This window comes from Xenopus tropicalis, chromosome 9, assembly GCF_000004195.4.
Source record: "Xenopus tropicalis strain Nigerian chromosome 9, UCB_Xtro_10.0, whole genome shotgun sequence".
Taxonomy (NCBI): domain Eukaryota; kingdom Metazoa; phylum Chordata; class Amphibia; order Anura; family Pipidae; genus Xenopus; species Xenopus tropicalis.
Window position 1 is genome coordinate 15,319,555 of NC_030685.2, and position 24,749 is coordinate 15,344,303.

Below are 24,749 nucleotides of genomic sequence, written 5' to 3' on the forward strand. Positions count from 1 at the left end.
AGTGGGGGGATAATAGCCTCTGGGAAGGGACTGTGGCTGTGGGATAGTAGGGAGAGATGGTACCTATAGTAGCAGGGGGGGATAATAGCCTCTGGGAAGGGACTGGGGCTGTGGGATAGCAGGTATAGTAGGGAGAGATGGTGCCTATAGTAGCAGTGGGGGGATAATAGCCTCTGGGAAGGGACTGTGGCTGTGGGATAGCAGGTATAGTAGGGAGAGATGGTGCCTATAGTAGCAGTGGGGGGATAATAGCCTCTGGGAAGGGACTGTGGCTGTGGGATAGCAGGTATAGTAGGGAGAGATGGTGCCTATAGTAGCAGTGGGGGGATAATAGCCTCTGGGAAGGGACTGTGGCTGTGGGATAGCAGGTATAGTAGGGAGAGATGGTGCCTATAGTAGCAGTGGGGGGATAATAGCCTCTGGGAAGGGACTGTGGCTGTGGGATAGCAGGTATAGTAGGGAGAGATGGTGCCTATAGTAGCAGTGGGGGGATAATAGCCTCTGGGAAGGGACTGTGGCTGTGGGATAGCAGGTATAGTAGGGAGAGATGGTGCCTATAGTAGCAGTGGGGGGATAATAGCCTCTGGGAAGGGACTGGGGCTGTGGGATAGCAGGTATAGTAGGGAGAGATGGTGCCTATAGTAGCAGTGGGGGGATAATAGCCTCTGGAAAGGGACTGGGGCTGTGGGATAGCAGGTATAGTAGGGAGAGATGGTGCCTATAGTAGCAGTGGGGGGATAATAGCCTCTGGGAAGGGACTGGGGCTGTGGGATAGCAGGTATAGTAAGGAGAGATGGTACCTATAGTAGCAGTGGGGGGGATAATAGCCTCTGGGAAGGGACTGGGGCTGTGGGATAGCAGGTATAGTAGGGAGAGATGGTGCCTATAGTAGCTGTGGGGGGATAATAGCCTCTGGGAAGGGACTGGGGCTGTGGGATAGCAGGTATAGTAAGGAGAGATGGTACCTATAGTAGCAGTGGGGGGATAATAGCCTCTGGGAAGGGGCTGGGGCTGTGGGAGAGCAGGTATAGTAGGGAGAGATGGTGCCTATAGTAGCAGTGGGGGGATAATAGCCTCTGGGAAGGGACTGGGGCTGTGGGATAGCAGGTATAGTAGGGAGAGATGGTGCCTATAGTAGCAGTGGGGGGATAATAGCCTCTGGGAAGGGACTGGGGCTGTGGGATAGCAGGTATAGTAGGGGGAGATGGTGCCTATAGTAGCAGTGGGGGGATAATGGCCTCTGGGAAGGGACTGGGGCTGTGGGATAGCAGGTATAGTAGGGAGAGATGGTGCCTATAGTAGCAGTGGGATAATAGCCTCTGGGAAGGGACTGGGGCTGTGGTATAGCAGGTATAGTAGGGAGAGATGGTGCCTATAGTAGCAGTGGGGGGATAATAGCCTCTGGGAAGGGACTGGGGCTGTGGGATAGCAGGTATAGTAGGGAGAGATGGTGCCTATAGTAGCAGTGGGGGGATAATAGCCTCTGGGAAGGGACTGGGGCTGTGGGATAGCAGGTATAGTAGGGAGAGATGGTGCCTATAGTAGCAGTGGGGGGATAATAGCCTCTGGGAAGGGACTGGGGCTGTGGGATAGCAGGTATAGTAGGGAGAGATGGTACCTATAATAGCCTCTGGGAAGGGACTGGCACAAATAGCTGGCGTTCCAGTACAAGAATATCCGGCTATGGTAACTGGTTCAGTGAAGTTCACCATACTTGCCGTGAATTAATATTCACTCCTTTGGTAATGAAGTAGGAACCCACTTGCACAATTGTAAACAATGACCACTAGATTCCTTTTGTGCAGAAATGTTATTTTATTTTTTGACCCATTTTCTTTTCTCTCTCCCTTTCTGCCAGAGAAAGCTACAGACGGCTCCCTGCAGAGTGAGGACTGGACACTCAACATGGAAATCTGTGACATTATTAATGAGACAGAAGAAGGGTAAGTAAAATCACCTTCAGTGATAGACTTGTCAGGGCTGTATCTGTAGTTCTGCTGCTGCTGCCCTGGGCACCGGACCTTCCCATTTGCCAATCAGAGGACAGGCAGGTTGTGATCCCCCCTTCTCATCAAATTTAGCAGCACATATCCGGTAGTGGGCTGAGGGAATTATTATTATTATTTATTTATGTACTATTTCTGTGTTTAACATATACGGTAGGTACCCATGTAAAGCTGTGATGTCATTGCAACATGCTGCACGTGACATCACTTCTGGGCATGTAAAGTCACTTCCAGTGCAAAGCCGGATGGGTACCCCCTACCCTTCCAACTGTGCCACCGGATTTGATAGGAAAGGATCCAGTGGCAGTGGAAAGGGTTTGGTTTTTTACAAAAAACCTTTTATTCACCATATAGTAGAGATGCACCGAAGCCGGGATTCAGCCAAGATTATTCTGCCTTTTTCAGCAGGATTCGGATTCTGCCAAATCCATGCCTCTGGTATATACGGCCCTGTACCCATTGGCTGCTGCTCCAGTAACAGGCCTATGTTATAGATACTGCCCTTTCAGTTTAGCATCTGTGCATGTTATCTGTTACCCTTTATTATATGGAGGTGCCTCCATGATAGATATTTAGATATATTCTGGGCACAGAGATGCACCTCATTGAGATTTCAGCTTTAAAAATCCAATTGGATAAGGACCCCATTTGGCACTTGGTGCTGTCTTATCCCCTGGTTGTGTAACTTGCTGGCACTATATGAATAAATGGGAATAATGTGTTTTTTTTTTCCCTCTGTGGTTTTATGATTTTAACCTGGACAGATGTGCTGCTCTAAATGTAACACTAAAGGAAATCAGTCCATATGGCTCATTAACTCAATAATTCAGATTGGTGCTGGGGGCATGTCTCTGGGTGAAGACACAGGGCTACTTAGTAGCAGCTATTTCAAAATCCCCTGCCTTAGACAATACTGAGAATGTAACCCATTCCTGTATCTGAGACACATCCTTTCTTTTAGTCCAAAAGATGCCATCAGAGCCCTGAAGAAGAGGCTGAATGGGAATAGGAATTACAGAGAAGTGATGCTCGCACTCACAGTAAGTCTGTTTATTGCTCCTTGTAATACAGTACATATACCCACAGCGCACAACCTTATTTTCTTTACATTTATTATAATACAGCCAGACACATGGCCTCATCCATTCTTTAGTCTACGTGGTCTGTGCCCCCTATTCCATCCATGTGTTGATGGGAGATCTTGGCACACCAGAGATATAGACACTTATGATCCAATCGGATCAGACAGACTGCCAAGGGGGCTCCAATCCTACAGAGGGAGGGGTTTTGGTGCAGCCCCCGTGGCAGTGTCTTGCCCATAAGGGCAGAATTACACACATGTTTTTGACACCCTCAGGTCTAAAGGATGAATGTTTATTTTGTCTTAGGTTTTAGAGACTTGCGTCAAAAACTGCGGCCATCGCTTTCACGTCCTCGTGACCCATCGGGATTTCATAGACGGCATCTTGGTGAAGATTATCTCCCCAAAAAACAGCCCTCCCACCATCGTGCAGGACAAAGTGCTTGCGCTTATCCAGGTGAGCAGCAGCTGAGCGACGCGTGCCAAATACAAATGAATGATTTGAATAAGCTCCATAGAGAGAAACAAATCACTACCCATTGCCCCCCACTGCTTCCTGGCAGACCCCCTGTTACATATCCATTTACAGCTCCTCTTCCTGATGCCTCAGAATTTGACGTCAGGCTTGGGGGGCAGCAAAAGTTCTGATAGGCTGGGGTATTGTTTATCTTTGTCCTCAGCCTATCAGGATTTTGGCCCAGTCCCATAAAGAATTGACTGCTAGGACATTGGGGAAAGGAGCTGAGTTGGGCAGGGGGGGTAAAAAGGTTGGCTGGGAGGCAGCAGAGGGTTTATTAAAGAGATAGTGACTCATTTCTGAAAAGTGTCCCTATCCCTTTAATGGAGGGCTGACAGTTGCCCACCCATGCATTATGCCAAGGGATCATTATTTATTACTTATATTCTACTGAAAGCAATTTAATCCTGTTTTGTTTGCCAGGCAGCAGTGTTGCAGACACAGTAAATGTGCTGGACTTCCCTCATTAACAATTTCCGCTAATTGATACCTTGGCAGCAAGTTTAGACCGCAAATTCAGCTTTTTTACTTTATCGCTGGTTGGGGCCAAAGCCCGAACTGCAGTCTGGGAGATTAGGACATAATAATTATATAGGAGCCTTTCAGAATGGGCTGAGTCACCCAGTTCTGTCCCTTCTGCAGGTTTTAATGTTTGGTTCTGAACATGGAAACAAAGGTGTATCTGCGGTGCAAGAGCCAGCACAGTGCGGGCTGTACCCATGGGCTCCGGGCGTTTGCTTAACGGTCTAAGCCATGATAATAACATTTTGGACCAGTGTGGAATGGTTCTATCTGCTAAGCTCTGTCTGTGTGTAAAAATAACCCATGCAAGGCACTCTGTGTTCCTCTCTTGCTTCCGATTGGCCAGTGCCAGTAAGCTGAGTCCATTTTGGGGCCGCCAAACAACACCCATAAAGGGACCTAGTAGCCAGTAGGGTCAGAGAACATATTCTGCAGAGATTCAGACATATTTTTTGTTTGGCCACCCTTCCAGTGTATTTAGTACTACTTTTTGGTCCAAGATGTTGTCAGATAAGGCAAGGGTGGGCAATAAGCACATTGGGGTACAATTGATGTACACACTCGGAGTTCCCTCCTGTCCCCCCTTTTCATGCCTGCAGTTAGATGGAGGCTTTCTAGAGGCCACGTTTTCCACACTATGTGCGACTATAACTCTCAGCTTCTTACTGAAGAACTTGTTGGTGCGTAGCTGTGACCATAGTATGGGTCTCTTTTGCTCACTTAGAGCTGTTACATTGAGACCAAATTTTTATTTATTGGAGTTATTTTCCCCATTCCCCATCCTAGTTACTCCCTTTGCTTTGACTATTAAAAGGGTTGCAATTAGTCACCAGTCTATAAAGGGGCGGTTCACCTTTAAGCAAACTTTTAGTATGTTCTAGAATTACCTATTCTAAGCAACTTTTCTATTGGTCTTCATTATTTTATAGTTTTTGAATGATTTGCCTTCTTTTTCCAACTCTTTGCAGCTTTCAAATGGGGGTCACTGACCCTGCAGCCAAAAAACTATTGCTCTGTGAGGCTCCAGTTTTATTGTTTCTTTTTATAACTTTTTTCTATTCATATATCAGTCTCTCATCCAAACCACTGCCTGGTTGTTAAGCTAACTCAGACCCTAGCAACCAAATAACTGCTGAAACTCCAGACTAGAGAGCTGCTGAACTGAAAATGAAATAACTAAAAAACTACAAATAATAAAAAAAAAAAGAAGTTAACTTGGAGGTGAACAACCCCTTTATGCCCAATTATTCTTTTTCATTTTTCCAACTGATTCAAGCCTAAATCAAACATAACCTTCTCAAGTGGCGTGTTGAATACACACACATGTATGTAAATATAAACGCACTGGGGTTCCTGTTTGTCACTGACACCGTTCAAGGCAAAGGTGTCACCCCTTCCCGTGTCCCCTCTGTCATATGTTACCTGCAAGTGGCAACCCCCGATGGTATCAGATGAGGTCAGATCAGATATCAGGGGGGTGTGTTCTACTGGGTCAGGCACCACTAACGTACAGAAGGGGAGAGCCGCGTCTCGCCCAAAGGATTTCTGTTTCTCTGAAACCCCATACAGAATAGATCTGCCTCACTGGCACCGTGCAGAAGGTAAGTGACATTTGGAAGAAAGGACACTTGGGTTGATGGAATGCAGCCATTAATCAATATTACCATCTCTATAATTAGAGACCATTTTCTTTTCTTGTTTGTCCTTCAGGTTTATTGCTGCATTTGTCTTCATTCATTATAAGCTTGGTCTCCTGAAAATATCTCTGTATATATGTATGCATGATAGAAATGGGTGCTATGGCAGGGGAGGAGGGACTAAAACATTGATGTTTCACATTGTAACAACAGGCAATTTAGGTGTTGGGCCCCTTTTGGTTGTGACGCTTCACAAGTTGCTGTGTTCCCGCTGTTGTGTTGCAGGCTTGGGCGGACGCATTTCGCAGCAGCCCTGACCTTACTGGAGTTGTACATATTTATGAGGAGCTGAAGAGAAAAGGAATAGAGTTCCCAATGGCAGATCTAGATGCTTTGTCTCCCATACACACCCCCCAGAGGGTAAGTTGATGAAAAGCTGGCTGCTAACCTGCCACCTATGCAGGGCACAATATTTTTTTTTTTTCAATTTGAGGAAAATGATGATTTAAACTCCACGCAAACACAATTTAAGCTTTTTGAAAAGAAAACATAATTTCAAGCAACTGTGCTGTATACATTAATTAAAAAATATGCAGCCTTTTCATCATTTTCAAAGTAATATGGTTTGTAACAGTTCCCTAAGCCCCGCCCCCTGTTCCCCTGCTGATCTGGTTGGCTACTTTGAGACTCAGATAAAATGTAACAGTAGTCGCCTGTCCTCAGCCTGCAGCCTGCAGCCTCCAAATCCCACGATTCTCTGCACACGTGATGTCAATAAGGAAAGGAACATCACAGTGCAATGCATTGTGGGTTTTGTAGTTCCTGCATGCTGTCTGTAAGCTGTGGCGAAGTTGTTACAATTTGTAACATCAGTGTTTTAGTCCCTCCTCCCCTGCCAGGATTTCAAATGATGCAGGAAGAGAAGAACTATTTTGCAGCTGGATTTCAGCATATAAAATGGTATTTATTCATACTTTTTGAAGGAACAGATTGCAGTGATGGGTATATTAGGGGTTTCTCTATGGGGCAAATTTTGGTTCAGAAGCCTTAATTCCCCTTTATTCTATATAAGAGGCTTTTTCATTGAGAAACCTTACTGCAAAGGGTTGCCCACTTGTCCCCCACTTTTTAATATTAATGTGCTGGGCCCTGGAGGGACACGGTTTAAGCACCCACCCACTATAAGGTGCCAACAGGCCACATTGGACTTGTACATATGTGACAGGTCAGGTCTGGGCACACACAGCACAGTAATAGCTCTATTGTCTGTATTCTGTGAGAAACACCAAAATGCCTCCGATTGTTACATATTCCAACCCAAGCAGAGATTTGGCCTTTCGCCTATTGCTGTGGCGCAGCGACTCCATAACACTGAGGAACCAGCACCCATCACTCGTTGTATTGTGAGTTGCACACTGTAGTACAAGTCACATTGCTCAGCGACAGTGTAGAGTTCTGCCATCCCCTAAAGGCAGATTAGATTTCGGCATTAACATTAAATATTCATGCCTCCGCTCTCTGGAAATGACAGCAGGCTTTCTGCCGCCCGTTTTGTGCCGCTGCATTATTAAAAGCATGAAGGGGCCCTCGTCTGCCTATTAAGGTAACAGCTCAAATTCTTGGAAGTTTCCACATAAAGTACTTAAGGGGGGGTTCACCTTTATGTTAACTTTTATTTGCCTTCTTCTTCTGCCTCTTTCCAGCTTTCAAATGGGGGTCACTGACCCCGGAAGCGAAAATCTATTGCTCTGTGAGGCTACAATGTTATTGTTGTTGTTACTTTTTATTACTTATCTTTCTCTTCGGCCCCTCTGCTATTCATATATCAGTCACTATCTCAAACCACTCCCTGGTTACTAAGGTAAATTGGCCTCTAGCAACCAGATAACTACTGAAATTCCAAACTGAAGTAAAATAATCCCATACCTGTACTGATCTGCTAGCCTGGCCTAGGAAGGTACATTTACAGTTATGTGTGTATTTTTGCTGTTACAGAGCGTTCCTGAGGTGGATCCTGCGACCAACATGCATACCTCTCAGACTCAGCAGAGGGGCAGCTTCAGCAACTTCTCCAATTCCAAATCCAGCCCCACTCCCCCCTACACAGCCCCAGGAGGCCCTCCAGCAAACATGGGCGGCCCCATCAGCGCAAACTCCGAGCAGGTATGGAGCAGCTTTATATGCTTGTGTGCCCGTGGCCAATCTGCTCCAAGGCAGACATCTTATTAAAGCAAAGGCATAATTACTGGGGATGCCCCCCAAGTGATTATAACCATTTACCAGAGACCCCTCCTGTTCACTGAAAACTGCACCGGCCTAAGGTCAAGCTTAAGGCATCCATCCTCTTCCTCCTGGGTCCTCCTGTGGCCTGTTCCAGGTGCCTATCAATATTTAATGAGGGATCAGCACCCTCCAGTTTAATTCAAAACACCCAAAAATATTGGCACGACAGAGCTGTTTAAGTAGGATAAACCCTGCTAGTTTATTAAGTGCAAACCATGAAAGGTTTCGGGGGCACACCTCTTCGTCCCGGTGCCCACAAGCCCCCATGCAGTACAGTGGTGAGTCAAAATTAGAATCAGAAAGCCAGCTTTCCACTCTCAAACCCCTAAGCACGTGTCCCAAGGCTGCAGAGAGTAATATAAAGTTCCTAAACTGGTACCCCCGGCCAGGGCAGCTTCCAGCAAACAGGAGCAGTGGCCCAGGGCCACAAAAAGGGTACAAATATTGGTCACTGGTGTGATGGGCCACATACTTATGTTCTACTCCATTCCGTTGTTTCACATCATCACTTTGTATGGCATTAAAGTACTGACCTTCTATTCCCCAGATTGGACGACTGAGGAGTGAGCTGGATATAGTGCGCGGAAACATTAAAGTCATGTCTGAGATGCTCACGGAAATGACCCCTGGTCAGGAAGATGCCTCAGACCTTGAGCTTTTACAGGTAAGTGACACTAATTATATATATATATATATATATAATATATATATATATATATATATATATATAATTATAGGCACAAGGCTGCAGGTTGAGTTATTCAGGGAACTCTGAGTATCACTCATGTATTATAAGGGATAATGTACCCCCTACTGTAAATGATAAGGATATTAGCAGTCACTGAGGGGTTCTGTGCCCATATAAAGGCACAAGGCTGCAGGCTGAGTTATACAGGGAACTCTGAGTATCACTCCTGTATTATAAGGGATAATGTACCCCCTACTGTAAATGATAAGGATATTAGCAGTCACTCAGGGGTTCTGTGCCCATATAAAGGCACAAGGCTGCAGGCTGAGTTATACAGGGAACTCTGAGTATCACTCATGTATTATAAGGGATAATGTACCCCCTACTGTAAATGATAAGGATATTAGAAGCCAGTTATGGGTTTTGCAGCCATAGAAGGCCAAAGGCTTATTGCTTCTGTACAGGTCATAAAACTCCACAAAAGTAATAGTGACACAACAGAAAATTGCACACGCGGTGTGCCCAGTACTGCGCATCTATGTTGCTAAATGGTAATAACCTACTGAATTGGATTTTCCCACAGGACCTAAACAGGACATGCAGATCCATGCAGGAGAGGATTGTGGAACTCATTTCCCGAGTATCGAATGAGGAGGTCACTGAAGAGCTGCTTCACGTGAATGATGATTTAAATAACGTCTTTCTTCGATATGAGAGGTAAGCGTATACAGTCCCATGTCCCTGCCTGCTGGAAGCTGTATGTAGCGGGAGTAGAACCATAGCTTTCACGCCTACAGCTAAGCATGCTGGGAAGGAGGTCTATAATATATACAAATAGCAGAAAGATAAATAATTATGGTAAATCCATATGGTGCTTAAATGGGGTGCTTTTTTTGTCTGCTGCCAGCTATGGAGCCCTATATTAGAGGCGCCTTGGCTTGCTGCTCAGAGTAAAGTTAGGTTCATTCAAGCAAATATCTGTATAATGTGTTACTCCTTTAAATGGAAATTTGCTTTTCTTGGTAATATATTTTTCCATTTCGGATTTCATTGTTTTATTACTTTCCAGGTTTGAACGGTACAGGTCGGGCCGCTCTGCACAGAACACTAATGGGGTGAGTCTGCACAGTTAGCAGTTATTATTCTCTTACTGGCTTAGACCTTGCTGTACTGTGTTCCAATGTGGCCTTCCACATAAAGCTCTACAGGCTGTTAGAGAAGTCAGGGGACTCTGAGTATTACTCATGTATTATAAGGGATAATGTACCCCCTACTGTAAATGATAAGGATATTAGCAGTCACTGAGGGGTTCTGTGCCCATATAAAGGCACAAGGCTGCAGGCTGAGTTATACAGGGAACTCTGAGTATCACTCATGTATTATAAGGGATAATGTACCCCCTACTGTAAACGATAAGGATAATAGTAGTCACTGAGGAGCAAGGCCCGGATTAATGCAAGGAGTTCCATGATCTATGCACTTTGTTTCCAATAATTCTTTCCCTACTGAGTGCTGTTGTTCTCTCCCCTCCCTCCCATCTCTCCGGGCGGGTGTAGGTGCTGAGTGAAGTCACGGAGGATAACCTGATTGACCTCGGCCCTGGATCGCCTGCAGTCGTCAGCCCCATGTTGGCAAATACGGCTCCATCAAACCTGAGCTCACAGCTGGGCGGCCTGGGTAAGCCGAGTTACAGTGAGATGTCCTGCTTCTGGTGCTTGTGCAACTCCCAGCATCACCATGTTGTTGTACTACAACTCCCTGCATGCTGGAAGTTGCCATTCAACTACAACTGGAGATTCACAGATTAAACATCTCTGGCTTCTCTTTCTAAAGTATTTTAGTGTCTTCAATCATTAGCAGATTTTGCCCAAATGGAACTCATCGCTTCTCCCTCCTGTGTTATTATTATTATCACAGATATGGGATCAAACAGCGTCAGCTCAACTCTCAGCGCTCTGCCCACCACCAAACCGCAGGATGACTTTGATATGTTTGCACACACCAGAACCAACTCTCTGGCCGATCAGCGGAAAAAGTAAGTAGAGCACAGAGCCACCCATGCCATTAGTCTTCCTATAGCACTAGCAAATTCAAAGGGGTAGGTCACTATTTTGAAAATTAAACCTAATTTCAAGCAACTTTGCAATATATATCAATTAGAAACTATGCAGCTTTGTCATGATTTGTAACGTAATAATATGGTTTGGAACAGTTCCCTAAGCCCCGCCCCCTGTCCCCCTGATGATCTGGCTGACTACTTTGAGACTGTCAACTACTGTAACAGCCTGCATCCTCCATATCCCACAATTCCCTGCACACGTGATGTCAATAAGGAATGGAAAAATCACATCGCAATGCATTGTGGGTTATGTAGTTCCTGCATGCTGTCTGTAAGCTGTGGAGAAGTTGTTCCAGTTTGTAACATCACTGTTTTAGTCCCTCCTCCCTTGCCAGGCTTCCAAATGATGCAGAAAGAGAACTGCTTTGCAGCTGGATTTCAGCATATAAAAATGGTATTTATTCCTACTTTTAAAGGAACAAATTACAGTGATAAGTATATTGTTGGTTCAGAAGCCTGAGTTCCCCTTTAAATTAACTCTTGGTATGATGTAGACTGTTTTCTAAAATGAATATGCATTTTTTAGCTTCCTTTAAAGGACAAGTAAAGATGGTGATCTATTTCAGTGGGAGGTGCCTAACATTTTGGCATCTACCAGTGAAAAAGATTTGACTTGGCCCGTTGCTCCTAGACGGTGGGCCGGCATCTCCTTACTTGAGATCTTCATTCCCAGCAGCACCCCCCAGGGGAAATGCGAATATAATAAATATATATATATATATATATAATAACTCTGTGCTCTCTTTTAGCGTGACGTACGAGGACCCACAGGCTCTGGGGGGATTGGCCTCCGCTCTTGATGTCCGGAAGCAGAACATCGGAGGGGTGAGACGCTGCATAAGGCAAAATGTGCCATTTGGAAATGCAATTGCGGAGCTACAGATATTGACCAATGAGCTGTAGTTTAACATAAATATATCCAGCAGCTTGGGAAACAAATAGATAGAGATACAGAGCACAGTAGCAGGCCCAGTCTGGGTACTGCAGGTAAGTCAGGGAAGAGCATTGCACCTCCTTTCCCTGCCACTAGGTGGCTCTGCTTCTCTACCAACCTGCAGATGATAGGCCAGCGTGGGTTCCTACAAACATGTATGGTGAGCGGGTTCAAACTCCTGTGCGGCGTGGAACAGATAAAGTTATCTCTCTAGAAATAAGCGTGTGAAACTGCACATTGGCTCCTCAGCCCACAGAGGGTCAGAGTCGAATTATCCCATACGCCATAACGATTTGGGTTGCTAAGCTACAGGCTATTGCCGTTGGGCGATAACAATTCCCAGCTCCACCTGCAAACGAAACCCTATATTGTCTTTTTTTTTGTTCTTTTAACTGCTTTCTTTTTTTTCTTTTCAATTCCCTTCTCTGTTTTATTTGCTGGGATTTTGTGGTTTTGATCCAGAGGAGATTTAGAGGTGGAAAGCCAGATATGGAGCCCATAGACACGTGGCTTATCAGCCAAGGAATGGTGAGCAAGTTCACCAACTAGTAGGTTTTTGTCCCCTGTAATACTGACCGTTACTGACCAGGCAGGGCAAGGTCTCCAAGCAGCTGGATATTTGCTGTTTATCATGTCCCCGAATGGCTTCACTCTGTCAATAGAACACTCTATCCTGATAGGAATAGCTCCATCCACTCAGTTACACAATGACTCCAAAATCTCTCCCTACTATACTCCCACAGCCCCAGTCCCTTCCCAGAGGCTATTATCCCACTACTACTATAGGCACCATCTCTCCCTACTATACCTGCTCTCCCACAGCCCCAGTCCCTTCCCAGAGGCTATTATCCCCCCACTGCTATTATAGGCACCATCTCTCCCTACTATACCTGCTCTCCCACAGCCCCAGTCCCTTCCCAGAGGCTATTATCCCACTGCTACTATAGGCACCATCTCTCCCTACTATACCTGCTATCCCACAGCCCCAGTCCCTTCCCAGAGGCTATTATCCCCCACTGCTACTATTGGCACCATCTCTCCCTACTATACCTGCTCTCCCACAGCCCCAGTCCCTTCCCAGAGGCTATTATCCCCCCACTGCTACTATAGGCACCATCTCTCCCTACTATACCTGCTATCCCACAGCCCCAGTCCCTTCCCAGAGGCTATTATCCCACTGCTACTATAGGCACCATCTCTCCCTACTATACCTGCTATCCCACAGCCCCAGTCCCTTCCCAGAGGCTATTATCCCCCCCCACTGCTACTATAGGCACCATCTCTCCCTACTATACCTGCTCTCCCACAGCCCCAGTCCCTTCCCAGAGGCTATTATCCCACTGCTACTATAGGCACCATCTCTCCCTACTATACCTGCTATCCCACAGCCCCAGTCCCTTCCCAGAGGCTATTATCCCCCCACTGCTACTATAGGCACCATCTCTCCCTACTATACCTGCTATCCCACAGCCCCAGTCCCTTCCCAGAGGCTATTATCCCCCCACTGCTACTATAGGCACCATCTCTCCCTACTATACCTGCTATCCCACAGCCCCAGTCCCTTCCCAGAGGCTATTATCCCACTGCTACTATAGGTACCATCTCTCCCTACTATACCTGCTATCCCACAGCCCCAGTCCCTTCCCAGAGGCTATTATCCCCCACTGCTACTATAGGCACCATCTCTCCCTACTATACCCGCTATCCCACAGCCCCAGTCCCTTCCCAGAGGCTATTATCCCCCCACTGCTACTATAGGCACCATCTCTCCCTACTATACCTGCTATCCCACAGCCCCAGTCCCTTCCCAGAGGCTATTATCCCCCCACTGCTACTATAGGCACCATCTCTCCCTACTATACCTGCTATCCCACAGCCCCAGTCCCTTCCCAGAGGCTATTATCCCCCCACTGCTACTATAGGCACCATCTCTCCCTACTATAAGGGACAAGCAGTACATTGGAACGCTGCTGGTTCTCTCATCTGATGGTTCTCCCTAGGCCCCTCTGTATGATTCTGTTTATAGCTACTTTAGTAGAAACAAAGATAAAAAATAAAAAAAAACTTTCCAAAACATATCATAGAAATATACAGGTCCTTTTCAAAAAATTAGCATATTGTGATAAAGTTCATTATTTTCTGTAATGTACTGATAAACATTAGACTTTCATATATTTTAGATTCATTACACACAACTGAAGTAGTTCAAGCCTTTTCTTGTTTTAATATTGATGATTGTGGCATACAGCTCATGAAAACCCAAAATTCCTATCTCAAAAAATTAGCATATTTCATCCGCCCAATAAAAGAAAAGTGTTTTTAATACAAAAAAAGTCAACCTTCAAATAATTATGTTCAGTTATGCACTCAATACTTGGTCGGGAATCCTTTTGCAGAAATGACTGCTTCAATGTGGCGTGGCATGGAGGCAATCAGCCTGTGGCACTGCTCAGGTGTTATGGAGGCCCAGGATGCTTCAATAGCGGCCTTAAGCTCATCCAGAGTGTTGGGTCTTGTGTCTCTCAACTTTCTCTTCACAATATCCCACAGATTCTCTATGGGGTTCAGGTCAGGAGAGTTGGCAGGCCAATTGAGCACAGTAATACCATGGGCAGTAAACCATTTACCAGTGGTTTTGGCACTGTGAGCAGGTGCCAGGTCATGCTGAAAAATGAAATCTTCATCTCCATAAAGCTTTTCAGCAGATGGAAGCATGAAGTGCTCCAAAATCTCCTGATAGCTAGCTGCATTGACCCTGCCCTTGATAAAACACAGTGGACCAACACCAGCAGCTGACATGGCACCCCAGACCATCACTGACTGTGGGTACTTGACACTGGACTTCAGGCATTTTGGCATTTCCCTCTCCCCAGTCTTCCTCCAGACTCTGGCACCTTGATTTCCGAATGACATACTTTGGACCACTGAGCAACAGTCCAGTGCTGCTTCTCTGTAGCCCAGGTCAGGCACTTCTGCCGCTGTTTCTGGTTCAAAAGTGGCTTGACCTGGGGAATGCGGCACCTGTAGCCCATTTCCTGCACGCGCCTGTACACGGTGGCTCTGGATGTTTCTACTCCAGACTCAGTCCACTGCTTCCGCAGGTCCCCCAAGGTCAGGAATTCTCCACAATCTTCCTCAGGGCCCAGTCACCTCTTCTCGTTGTGCAGCGTTTTCTGCCACACTTTTTCCTTCCCACAGACTTCCCACTGAGGTGCCTTGATACAGCACTCTGGGAACAGCCTATTTGTTCAGAAATTTCTTTCTGTGTCTTACCCTCTTGCTTGAGGGTGTCAATGATGGCCTTCTGGACAGCAGTCAGGTCGGCAGTCTTACCCATGATTGCGGTTTTGAGTAATGAACCAGGCTGGGAGTTTCTAAAAGCCTCAGGAATCTTTTGAAGGTTTTTAGAGTTAATTAGTTGATTCAGATGATTAGGTTAATAGCTCGTTTAGAGAACCTTTTCATGATATGCTAATTTTTTGAGATAGGAATTTTGGGTTTTCATGAGCTGTATGCCACAATCATCAATATTAAAACAAGAAAAGGCTTGAACTACTTCAGTTGTGTGTAATGAATCTAAAATATATGAAAGTCTAATGTTTATCAGTACATTACAGAAAATAATGAACTTTATCACAATATGCAAATTTTTTGAAAAGGACCTGTATGCATTTTAACTTGCATTATGATCGAATCAGTAAGTTCCACATAGGACACTTGTAGAAGATTGCTCCCCACTCTCACTAGCACACTCCAGCTCTTGAGTTGTTTGCACTTACACTTTAAGAGCCGTATGAGTTCGACCCTCCAGGGACCAGAGGGTAACCAGCTTGCACCAGGAGCTGTTGGGTAAATGGCATAGTTTTCATATTTCTGCAGGGTTGGGCTTGCCTATCGGAGTACTGTAGGGTTTCCTAGTGTGCCCTAGTTGGCCCCAGCCAGCAATTCCCATCAGCCTTATTTTGGGCCTAAATGGAAGCCAATAGCATTTGGGTACCACCTGTATCCAGTAGTTGTGGGATTGAGCCGTGGTGTCTGGTTCTCTGGCCCAGTCCAGCACTGAGTTTTGTCTTTTACATCATACACCCGATTACAGGAGGCAGTTAGAGACCTGTATGCCCCATGTAAGAGCATTTACCCACCAACAGTCAAATATTCCAGCTGCACAGAAATCCTGCTCCCTGCTTCCTCACTTAGTTGTCCTTTCCCCGCTTTGCTGTATCTGCTTGACTGGGATAAGCGCAGGTTTTACAAAACATTTCTCATATGTTTTATACACTTTTCTCCTGCAAATCACTTCCATACGCAGAGTTCACACATACAGTGGATCTTTGCCCTATTTGGCCACTGGAGTATTGGGTCAGATTCAGCCATTAGGGCCTTGGGCAGATATCGGATCACCTTGGGGCCCATAGACACCTGTTTCGTGAACTAAATGAGCCCCACATTTTTATTTGGCCCCATGCATGGACCAATAGGCTGCCAGCTTGATAAGTAGATAGCTACTTTTTACCCCCAACAGCCTCTGTATAGATATACTGTCGGGGCAAACGTGGGCCCCAGAGAAGCCAATTCTTTCAAACTGCTTCAAGCACTACATTATGGGTTATTCCATAAAGGAATTGATAGTCACTGAACAAGTCCAAATTCCTGAGTCTGTCCCATATTTACACCAACAGGAAGGCAATGCTGGTGATCTGAACATTGGTCCAAAGTCCCCGGACACGTGAAAGGTTCAGTGGGTCATATATAATTTGCTGGTTGTAAACGGTGAAAGCAACAAAGAGCCTACCATATTACGCGGCCTTGCGTTCCTACATGGCACTGCGCTACTGCCACATTTGGACTCTCTTGCTAATGGAGAATGGCTTGGTTTATATACTCCTTTGCTCCCAGAATCATGGGGTGCGCAGTTGCAATGGATTCCCACTCTCCTGGTTACCGGGTTCTGTTCCAGCCCTTGGGCTTCCCACTATTTCATTCCACTATTTGTGGTTAGTTGATGTGCAGGTTGGGGTCACCTTATAAGTACAACACTCCCTGCAAAAGGGAACATTTTATTATCTGTGGCTATCTACACCTAGTTATTATAGGTCTGACAGCATTACAGGTAAATTAATCATTGTTGCAGGGGGCTCAGATGGGCAGCTGTGGCGCTATATTATCCTGCTGCGAGGGGCTCAGATGGGCAGCTGTGTCACTGTAGATTATCCTGCTGCGAGGGGCTCAGATGGGCAGCTGTGTCACTGTAGATTATCCTGCTGCGAGGGGCTCAGATGGGCATGGGCAGCTGTGACTCTGTAGATTACCCTGCTGCAAGGGGCTCAGATGGGCAGCTGTGTCACTGTAGATTATCCTGCTGCAAGGGGCTCAGATGGGCAGCTGTGTCTCTGTAGATTATCCTGCTGCAAGGGGCTCAGATGGGCAGCTGTGTCTCTGTAGATTATCCTGCTGCAAGGGGCTCAGATGAGCAGCTGTGTCACTGTAGATTATCCTGCTGCAAGGGGCTCAGATGGGCAGCTGTGTCACTGTAGATTATCCTGCTGCAAGGGGCTCAGATGGGCAGCTGTGTCACTGTAGATTATCCTGCTGCAAGGGGCTCAGATGGGCAGCTGTGTCACTGTAGATTATCCTGCTGCAAGGGGCTCAGATGGGCAGCTGTGTCACTGTAGATTATCCTGCTGCAAGGGGCTCAGATGGGCAGCTGTGTCACTGTAGATTATCCTGCTGCAAGGGGCTCAGATGGGCAGCTGTGTCACTAGATTATCCTGCTGCGAGGGGCTCAGATGGGCAGCTGTGTCATTGTAGACAATCAGTGGGATAAGTTTGGTGCTGCAGCATTATCCCTGCCACTGTACAAGAGCCACATATATATATGCTTATTCCCCTACCTGAGAGTGTGTATCCTGCAGAGAGAGGGGTTTGTGAGGTTGGAGGCCCATAGGCTTCTCTATAGTAAGAGGATTATAGGGGAGAATGAGTAGTTCTGGTGCTTATCCCTTCCGTTGCACAGATACAGCAATTTATTGACCTGCCCGATTCTCCCAGGCTGAGTCCCTGCCTATAACCTGTAATTCCAGTGTGTCCCTGTCTCATGTTTAACCTTGTGTGCCTAATACCGGCTGGGTAATAACTGTAATCATAACCCCATCCATTCCACCTCCTCCTCCTCCTCGTGGCACCGGCACAAACAGCACATGGAAAGCAGCAAATAATGGCCTTTCTGTATTCTCTCCTCCTGCAGCAGCACCGTAGTATTATATATATATATTATATTGTGGCCCAGCAGTCCCAACTGATAGGTATGTAGTATGGTTTGCAGGTTTATCTGCCAGTGCAGGTCACTCAGGGCATGGTGCCCGGGTAGATGAATTGAATAGAAAGGCAGCCATATCATGTGTGTCTTCTTGTGTTCTCTATCCATTCAGCCTGTGGGGCCCATTTACCTGCTTAGCCCGTGTATGGCCGCCTTTAGGTTTAATTTAGGAGGCACAAGGGATATTACTTGAACATGGAGGTTAGAGGGTTTAGTTCCCCTTTAACAGCTTCCAGCATGCTTATGGGGGGTTAATATCCCCTTTAAAAAAGATAGCTTGATAGGAGGGCATGGAATTTGCAGTACAGCACCCCACTCAGTAAAAATACAAATGCGGCAGAAGCACCTATACAGGTATGGGATCCCTTATCCGGAAACCCTTTATCCAGGAAGTTCAAAATTACAGAAAGGCCATCTCGCATAGACTCCATTATAAGCAAATAATTCTAATTTTTAAAAATGATTTCATTTTTCTCTAATTGTTATACAGAACCTTGTACTTGATCCCAGCTAAGATATAGTTACCCCTTATTGGGGCAGAACAGCCCTATTGGGTTTATTTCATGGTTAAATGATTCCCTTTTCTCTGTAATAATAAAACAGTACCTGTACTTGATCCCAACTAAGATATAATTACCCCTTATTGGGGGCAGAACAGCCCTATTGGGTTTATTTCATGGTTAAATGATTCCCTTTTCTCTGTAATAATAAAACAGTACCTGTACTTGATCCCAACTAAGATATAATTACCCCTTATTGGGGCAGAACAGCCCTATTGGGTTTATTTAATGGTTAAATGATTCCCTTTTCTCTGTAATAATAAAACAGTACCTGTACTTGATCCCAACTAAGATATAATTACCCCTTATTGGGGCAGAACAGCCCTATTGGGTTTATTTAATGGTTAAATGATTCCCTTTTCTCTGTAATAATAAAACAGTACCTGTACTTGATCCCAACTAAGATATAATTACCCCTTATTGGGGCAGAACAGCCCTATTGGGTTTATTTCATGGTTAAATGATTCCCTTTTCTCTGTAATAATAAAACAGTACCTGTAATTGATCCCAACTAAGATATAATTACCCCTTATTGGGGGCAGAACAGCCCTATTGGGTTTATTTCATGGTTAAATGATTCCCTTTTCTCTGTAATAATAAAACAGTACCTGTAATTGATCCCAACTAAGATATAATTACCCCTTATTGGGGGCAGAACAGCCCTATTGGGTTTATTTCATGGTTAAATGATTCCCTTTTCTCTGTAATAATAAAACAGTACCTGTACTTGATCCCAACTAAGATATAATTACCCCTTATTGGGGGCAGAACAGCCCTATTGGGTTTATTTAATGGTTAAATGATTCCCTTTTCTCTGTAATAATAAAACAGTACCTGTACTTGATCCCAACTAAGATATAATTACCCCTTATTGGGGGCAGAACAGCCCTATTGGGTTTATTTCATGGTTAAATGATTCCCTTTTCTCTGTAATAATAAAACAGTACCTGTACTTGATCCCAACTAAGATATAATTACCCCTTATTGGGGCAGAACAAGCCTATTGGGTGTATTCAATATTTAAATGTTTTTTTAGCAGACTTAAGGTATGGGGATGCAAATTACGGAAAGATCTCTTATCCGGAATACCCCGAGCATTCTGGATAACAGGTCCCATACCTGTATATAGGCTCTCGCTGCAGATAGATCTCCCTGTCAGTAGCCCAAGGGGTTAATCTGATGGGTAAAGGCAAGGGAAGGGTGGATTTGCCCAGAATCCGCAAGTGAGGAGCAGGCGCTGTGCCCGTGACCTATTACCCACTCCTGACAGTATTCACTTTGTACAGTCTGTAGAGTAGGGGAGTGTGTGCCGAGACAGGTGCCCCCCCCCCGCGCACCTTTGCACTGTGGCACGATCCATACTCACCTCCTTATCTCTCCGTGCAAATACAATTAGAGGCTCCTGATTAGGGAGCGGGAAATCCCATACAGGTATCTGACAGGGGGGGTGCAGGGAAGCATTTACACTGCAGCCTAGGGCCCAATGGTATCAATTCCACTCAGAATTATCGTCCCCATAATTGTTGTACCATGGCAATCAGTCGTTTAGTCGATCAGACAGGTTAGAAAATTGCTTTCAGATAATTATAAAATCTGTGCATGTATCTGCCGATATCCTTGGGGGACCTACAGTGCATTCCCAGGAAGTCACTGTCGTACAATTGGTGCTGCCAACTATTTCATATTCAGAACATTCTCCCATTTGGTATTTTTAGGGCTTTATCCTACAATTTCAGTTAGTTTTAGATCGTTGCATTTAAACATACGATCGATATCTGAACATTTGTCGAAAGAAGAACGTGTATGGCCAGCATAAGGGCAAAGACACACGGAGCTACTTAGTAGCAGCTTCTTTTTCACGGCTACTAAACCCCATAAAATCCCCTGCCATAGACAACACTGAGAATTGCCTCTGCTAATACACATGTAGATACAATTATCAGTAAATGATCAGCATTGTCTGTTTTAGTAGCCACGACAAGTAGCTGCTACTAGTAGCTCTGTGTGTCTTCACCCTAAAAATGCAATGAGCAAAGCACCCTTAGTGCCATAGATTACGTATTGTGTTGCTGCTTGTAAATTGCGACAGCCCTTGTGTAGAGCATTGGAAGGGGTGGGGTTTAGCAGTGAAGAGGGAGGGATTCAATTAGATTGGGGTGGCATTAACTGTAACTGTAATGGAGGCCTGGCTTATGAGAATGTTTAGTGGTACAGTCTAGGGCATAATAGGGCACATGTAAGTCCCAGCATTCCCCAAGGGCCACTGGTGCACTGTGGGGCGATGGATGCTGTAGTGCAGTGACATCTGGAGTTGTACATTCCAACCATAGAGTCCTAGTGCCAGTATAATAACACCACTAATAGGCGCGGGAAGGGCCATCCCATTATAAGATGGCCAACTCGTGGCTCTCCAGTAATGCCTGAACCACAGGGCATGCTGGGGGCTGTAGTTCAGCGCTAGCCAGAAGGCTGGCTAATACTCCATCTAACCTGATATAACCACACACTGCATCTCTTCACCTTTTGTGTTACTTTAACCCCCTGTTTATGTTATGGTTTGGCTTTTATTTGAATCATTCAGAATTTTAAGCATGTTTTCCATTTTCATGATTTTGCTTTTTATTTCTTTATTATTCTCTGACCCCCACCCACCCCGCCCACCCCATTTCTTTGCTTCACTCCCTTCCTCCCATGCTCCATTCACTGCTGCTGCTGGGCACCATAGATTCCAGTCTCCCAGCCCACTGACATGGATGATATAGAGGAGTGGCTCAGTAAAGACGTGGTGAGATGCCTTTATACTGCCTATTCTGCTGGGTTATTGGCACAGCTCATACCTGTCCGGGGGGGGGGGTAATGGAGGTGGGTATGTTACAGAAAATGTGAGGTGGGGGGGGGAGGATGAGGCTGCATTTTATTCTTGAGCAGTTATGGGCAACCTGCAGTTCTCCAGCTTTTATTACACTACAACCTCCCCCTGCTGGGGGTTACTGATTTGTTTCCTATTATTGCCATCAAGTGGCTATATATATTATCCAGCGGGGTCTGGGGGGGTCTAGCCTGCTGCTTCCAACCAATAGCAGGGCTTGTTGTGCTCTTCTACCCCAGAGAGATTAACTCTTGTTCTTGTTGCAGAAGGGAGATGAACTGGAGGAAGGAGTGACGAGCGAAGGTAGGTGCCACCATAGGGATTGCTCATCCTAAACAGGACTCATCCATTGGCAATGAATGGAACTCATAGCCGTCAGTGTAAGATGGCGAAGATGGCGCCTGCATAGAGCTGCAATATATCAAACGAAGCAATCACCTATCTGTTTATGTATGAATGTATAAAATCAATTCAGCGATTCAGTTAGGAGAGTTGTTACCTATGCAGAGATATTTTTTATTTTTTTTTTTAATGTGTAGAGGGTTTAGTTCTCCTTTAATGATAAATGTCTCTACGTGTGTTTTAGCAGAGGCAATTCTCAGTATTGTCTATGGCAGGGGATTTTCTGGCATGACCAGTAGCAGCTCTGTGTGTCTTCACCCTAACTGCTCCATTTAGCTGCCAGTTTCCATTGGCTCATAAGCAGGGCTGCTTTGGGGCAAACTACAGTCAAACTATTTATATGAAGCAGGATTAGTGCTACTATATGTTCTACCCCATACCCAGTGGTCCTTTTCATAGGCCAGTGCAAGAAATTCCCCCTAGCCCATTGGCAGATACTAAATCTAGTAGCGGAGATGGGTACCAGTCGGCACATACGGATCCCCAAGGGACGGGGCTGCCTAGGGCAGCAGAGCCCCTTAATACAGCTCTGTATAACAACCACAGAAGAATGATATAGCAGTGTTATATAGAAGCTGATTATTTCTTTTTATACTTTCAGAATTTGACAAGTTTTTAGAAGAGCGAGCCAAAGCCGCAGAAAGGGTGCCAGATCTGCCATCCCCCCCCACTGGAGAGCCGGCTCCGCCCACGAATCCCGCCGGAAGGAAGAAGCAGGATCGCTCCGAGGACACGCTCTTTGCTCTGTAAATAGGCCCCTGCCTCTCTGTACAGCATTCATCACATTCCCCCGGCCACCATGCACTGCCGCCACCAGTCCCGGCCCATACTAGTCTGATCCATTCCCACCCCTAAACAGTGATAGGAACGGGCATTAACTGGGCTACGAGGGTCTCTCTATTATACTACAGTCATAACGACTTACCTGCTGCTCTCCTGTTAGGCTGCCTGTGTTTATTGGCCCAGTAAGCAACGTCTGCTTCATTCCTTTAGCTAAAAACATCTTTACTAATAAGCTAAATGCAAGCCCTGCAATTAATGGGTAAGTTGCGCCTGATATTATGGTGACCACTGTCGCTCAGGTTTGATAGGAAAATGACTAAACGCTGGAGTCTGGATAAAGGCCCACAGGCTTCCCATGCAGCCAATAAATACCCAGAATTCCCAGTGGGGCTTGGTACATTTCCTATATTCCTTGTAAATCTCCACACATAATGGCACTATCACTGCATGGCACAGCATTCAGACGTATAGCAAGCTCTCCTCATATATACATATTTATACATATACAGCATATATAGTAGTTTATACCTGAAATGCAACATTTGCACAGCTTTCTTACCTCTAAGCTATTTTAAGGTGTATCAGAAAAGTAATGGACCCCCCCCCCCCCACCTGCAGAGTTGTCTTTTGTGGTAACAGGGTGCAGTGGCAAAATAGATGTTTGCGGGCCCTATTTATATAGAGCACCTACTGACAGCATTAAGGTGTTGGTGGGATTTGGGAGTTGTACCGAAGGCCTACAAAATGGCTGAACTATACTGCTGTCACAATCTTGCTCTGCAGTTTCCTTATTCCACCGCCATTATTAACTTGACTACTACTATAGGCACTATCTCTCCCTACTATACCTGCTATCCCACATCCCCAGTCCCTTCCCAGAGGCTATTATCCCCCCACTGCTACTATAGGCACCATCTCTCCCTACTATACCTGCTATCCCACAGCCCCAGTCCCTTCCCAGAGGCTATTATCCCCCCACTGCTACTATAGGCACCATCTCTCCCTACTATACCTGCTATCCCACAGCCCCAGTCCCTTCCCAGAGGCTATTATCCCCCCACTGCTACTATAGGCACCATCTCTCCCTACTATACCTGCTATCCCACAGCCCCAGTCCCTTCCCAGAGGCTATTATCCCACTGCTACTATAGGCACCATCTCACCCTACTATACCTGCTATCCCACAGCCCCAGTCCCTTCCCAGAGGCTATTATCCCCCCACTGCTACTATAGGCACCATCTCTCCCTACTATACCTGCTATCCCACAGCCCCAGTCCCTTCCCAGAGGCTATTATCCCACTGCTACTATAGGCACCATCTCTCCCTACTATACCTGCTATCCCACAGCCCCAGTCCCTTCCCAGAGGCTATTATCCCCCCACTGCTACTATAGGCACCATCTCTCCCTACTATACCTGCTATCCCACAGCCCCAGTCCCTTCCCAGAGGCTACTATCCCACTGCTACTATAGGCACCATCTCTCCCTACTATACCTGCTATCCCACAGCCCCAGTCCCTTCCCAGAGGCTATTATCCCCCCACTGCTACTATAGGCACCATCTCTCTCTACTATACCTGCTATCCCACAGCCCCAGTCCCTTCCCAGAGGCTATTATCCCCCCACTGCTACTATAGGCACCATCTCTCCCTACTATACCTGCTATCCCACAGCCCCAGTCCCTTCCCAGAGGCTATTATCCCCCCACTGCTACTATAGGCACCATCTCTCCCTACTATACCTGCTATCCCACAGCCACAGTCCCTTCCCAGAGGCTATTATCCCCCCACTGCTACTATAGGCACCATCTCTCCCTACTATACCTGCTATCCCACAGCCCCAGTCCCTTCCCAGAGGCTATTATCCCCCCACTGCTACTATAGGCACCATCTCTCCCTACTATACCTGCTATCCCACAGCCACAGTCCCTTCCCTTAACAGAGGCGGGGGACTTCGACACCATCTGTCTGCTACATACAATGCTGTTCTAACATCTGTACCCCGGCAGTTTCAGAACTCTTCACACATCCAT

General features: G+C 46.0%; 1 protein-coding gene across 6 annotated transcripts in view; it reads left to right on the forward strand.

Annotated features, from left to right (window-relative positions):
- tom1l2 (target of myb1 like 2 membrane trafficking protein) overlaps window positions 1-22,750 on the forward strand; it is a 31,898-nt gene extending 9,148 nt beyond the window's left edge. Inside the window, exons 2-16 of one of the 6 annotated variants that reach the window (XM_004918078.4) lie at window positions 1,859-1,943; window positions 2,968-3,046; window positions 3,395-3,544; window positions 6,049-6,183; window positions 7,759-7,926; window positions 8,594-8,710; window positions 9,318-9,451; window positions 9,804-9,849; window positions 10,291-10,411; window positions 10,652-10,769; window positions 11,603-11,678; window positions 12,250-12,315; window positions 21,389-21,448; window positions 21,799-21,835; window positions 22,536-22,750. In XM_004918078.4, coding sequence (XP_004918135.1) covers window positions 1,859-1,943; window positions 2,968-3,046; window positions 3,395-3,544; window positions 6,049-6,183; window positions 7,759-7,926; window positions 8,594-8,710; window positions 9,318-9,451; window positions 9,804-9,849; window positions 10,291-10,411; window positions 10,652-10,769; window positions 11,603-11,678; window positions 12,250-12,315; window positions 21,389-21,448; window positions 21,799-21,835; window positions 22,536-22,684 — 1,541 coding nt within the window. In that variant the 3' untranslated portion in view covers window positions 22,685-22,750. The remainder of the gene's footprint in view (window positions 1-1,858; window positions 1,944-2,967; window positions 3,047-3,394; window positions 3,545-6,048; window positions 6,184-7,758; window positions 7,927-8,593; window positions 8,711-9,317; window positions 9,452-9,803; window positions 9,850-10,290; window positions 10,412-10,651; window positions 10,770-11,602; window positions 11,679-12,249; window positions 12,316-21,388; window positions 21,449-21,798; window positions 21,836-22,535) is intronic. The other 5 variants (XM_002935838.5, XM_004918080.4, XM_004918079.4 and 2 more) reach the window with 5 other exon arrangements.
- The last annotated feature ends 1,999 nt before the right edge of the window (window positions 22,751-24,749 follow it).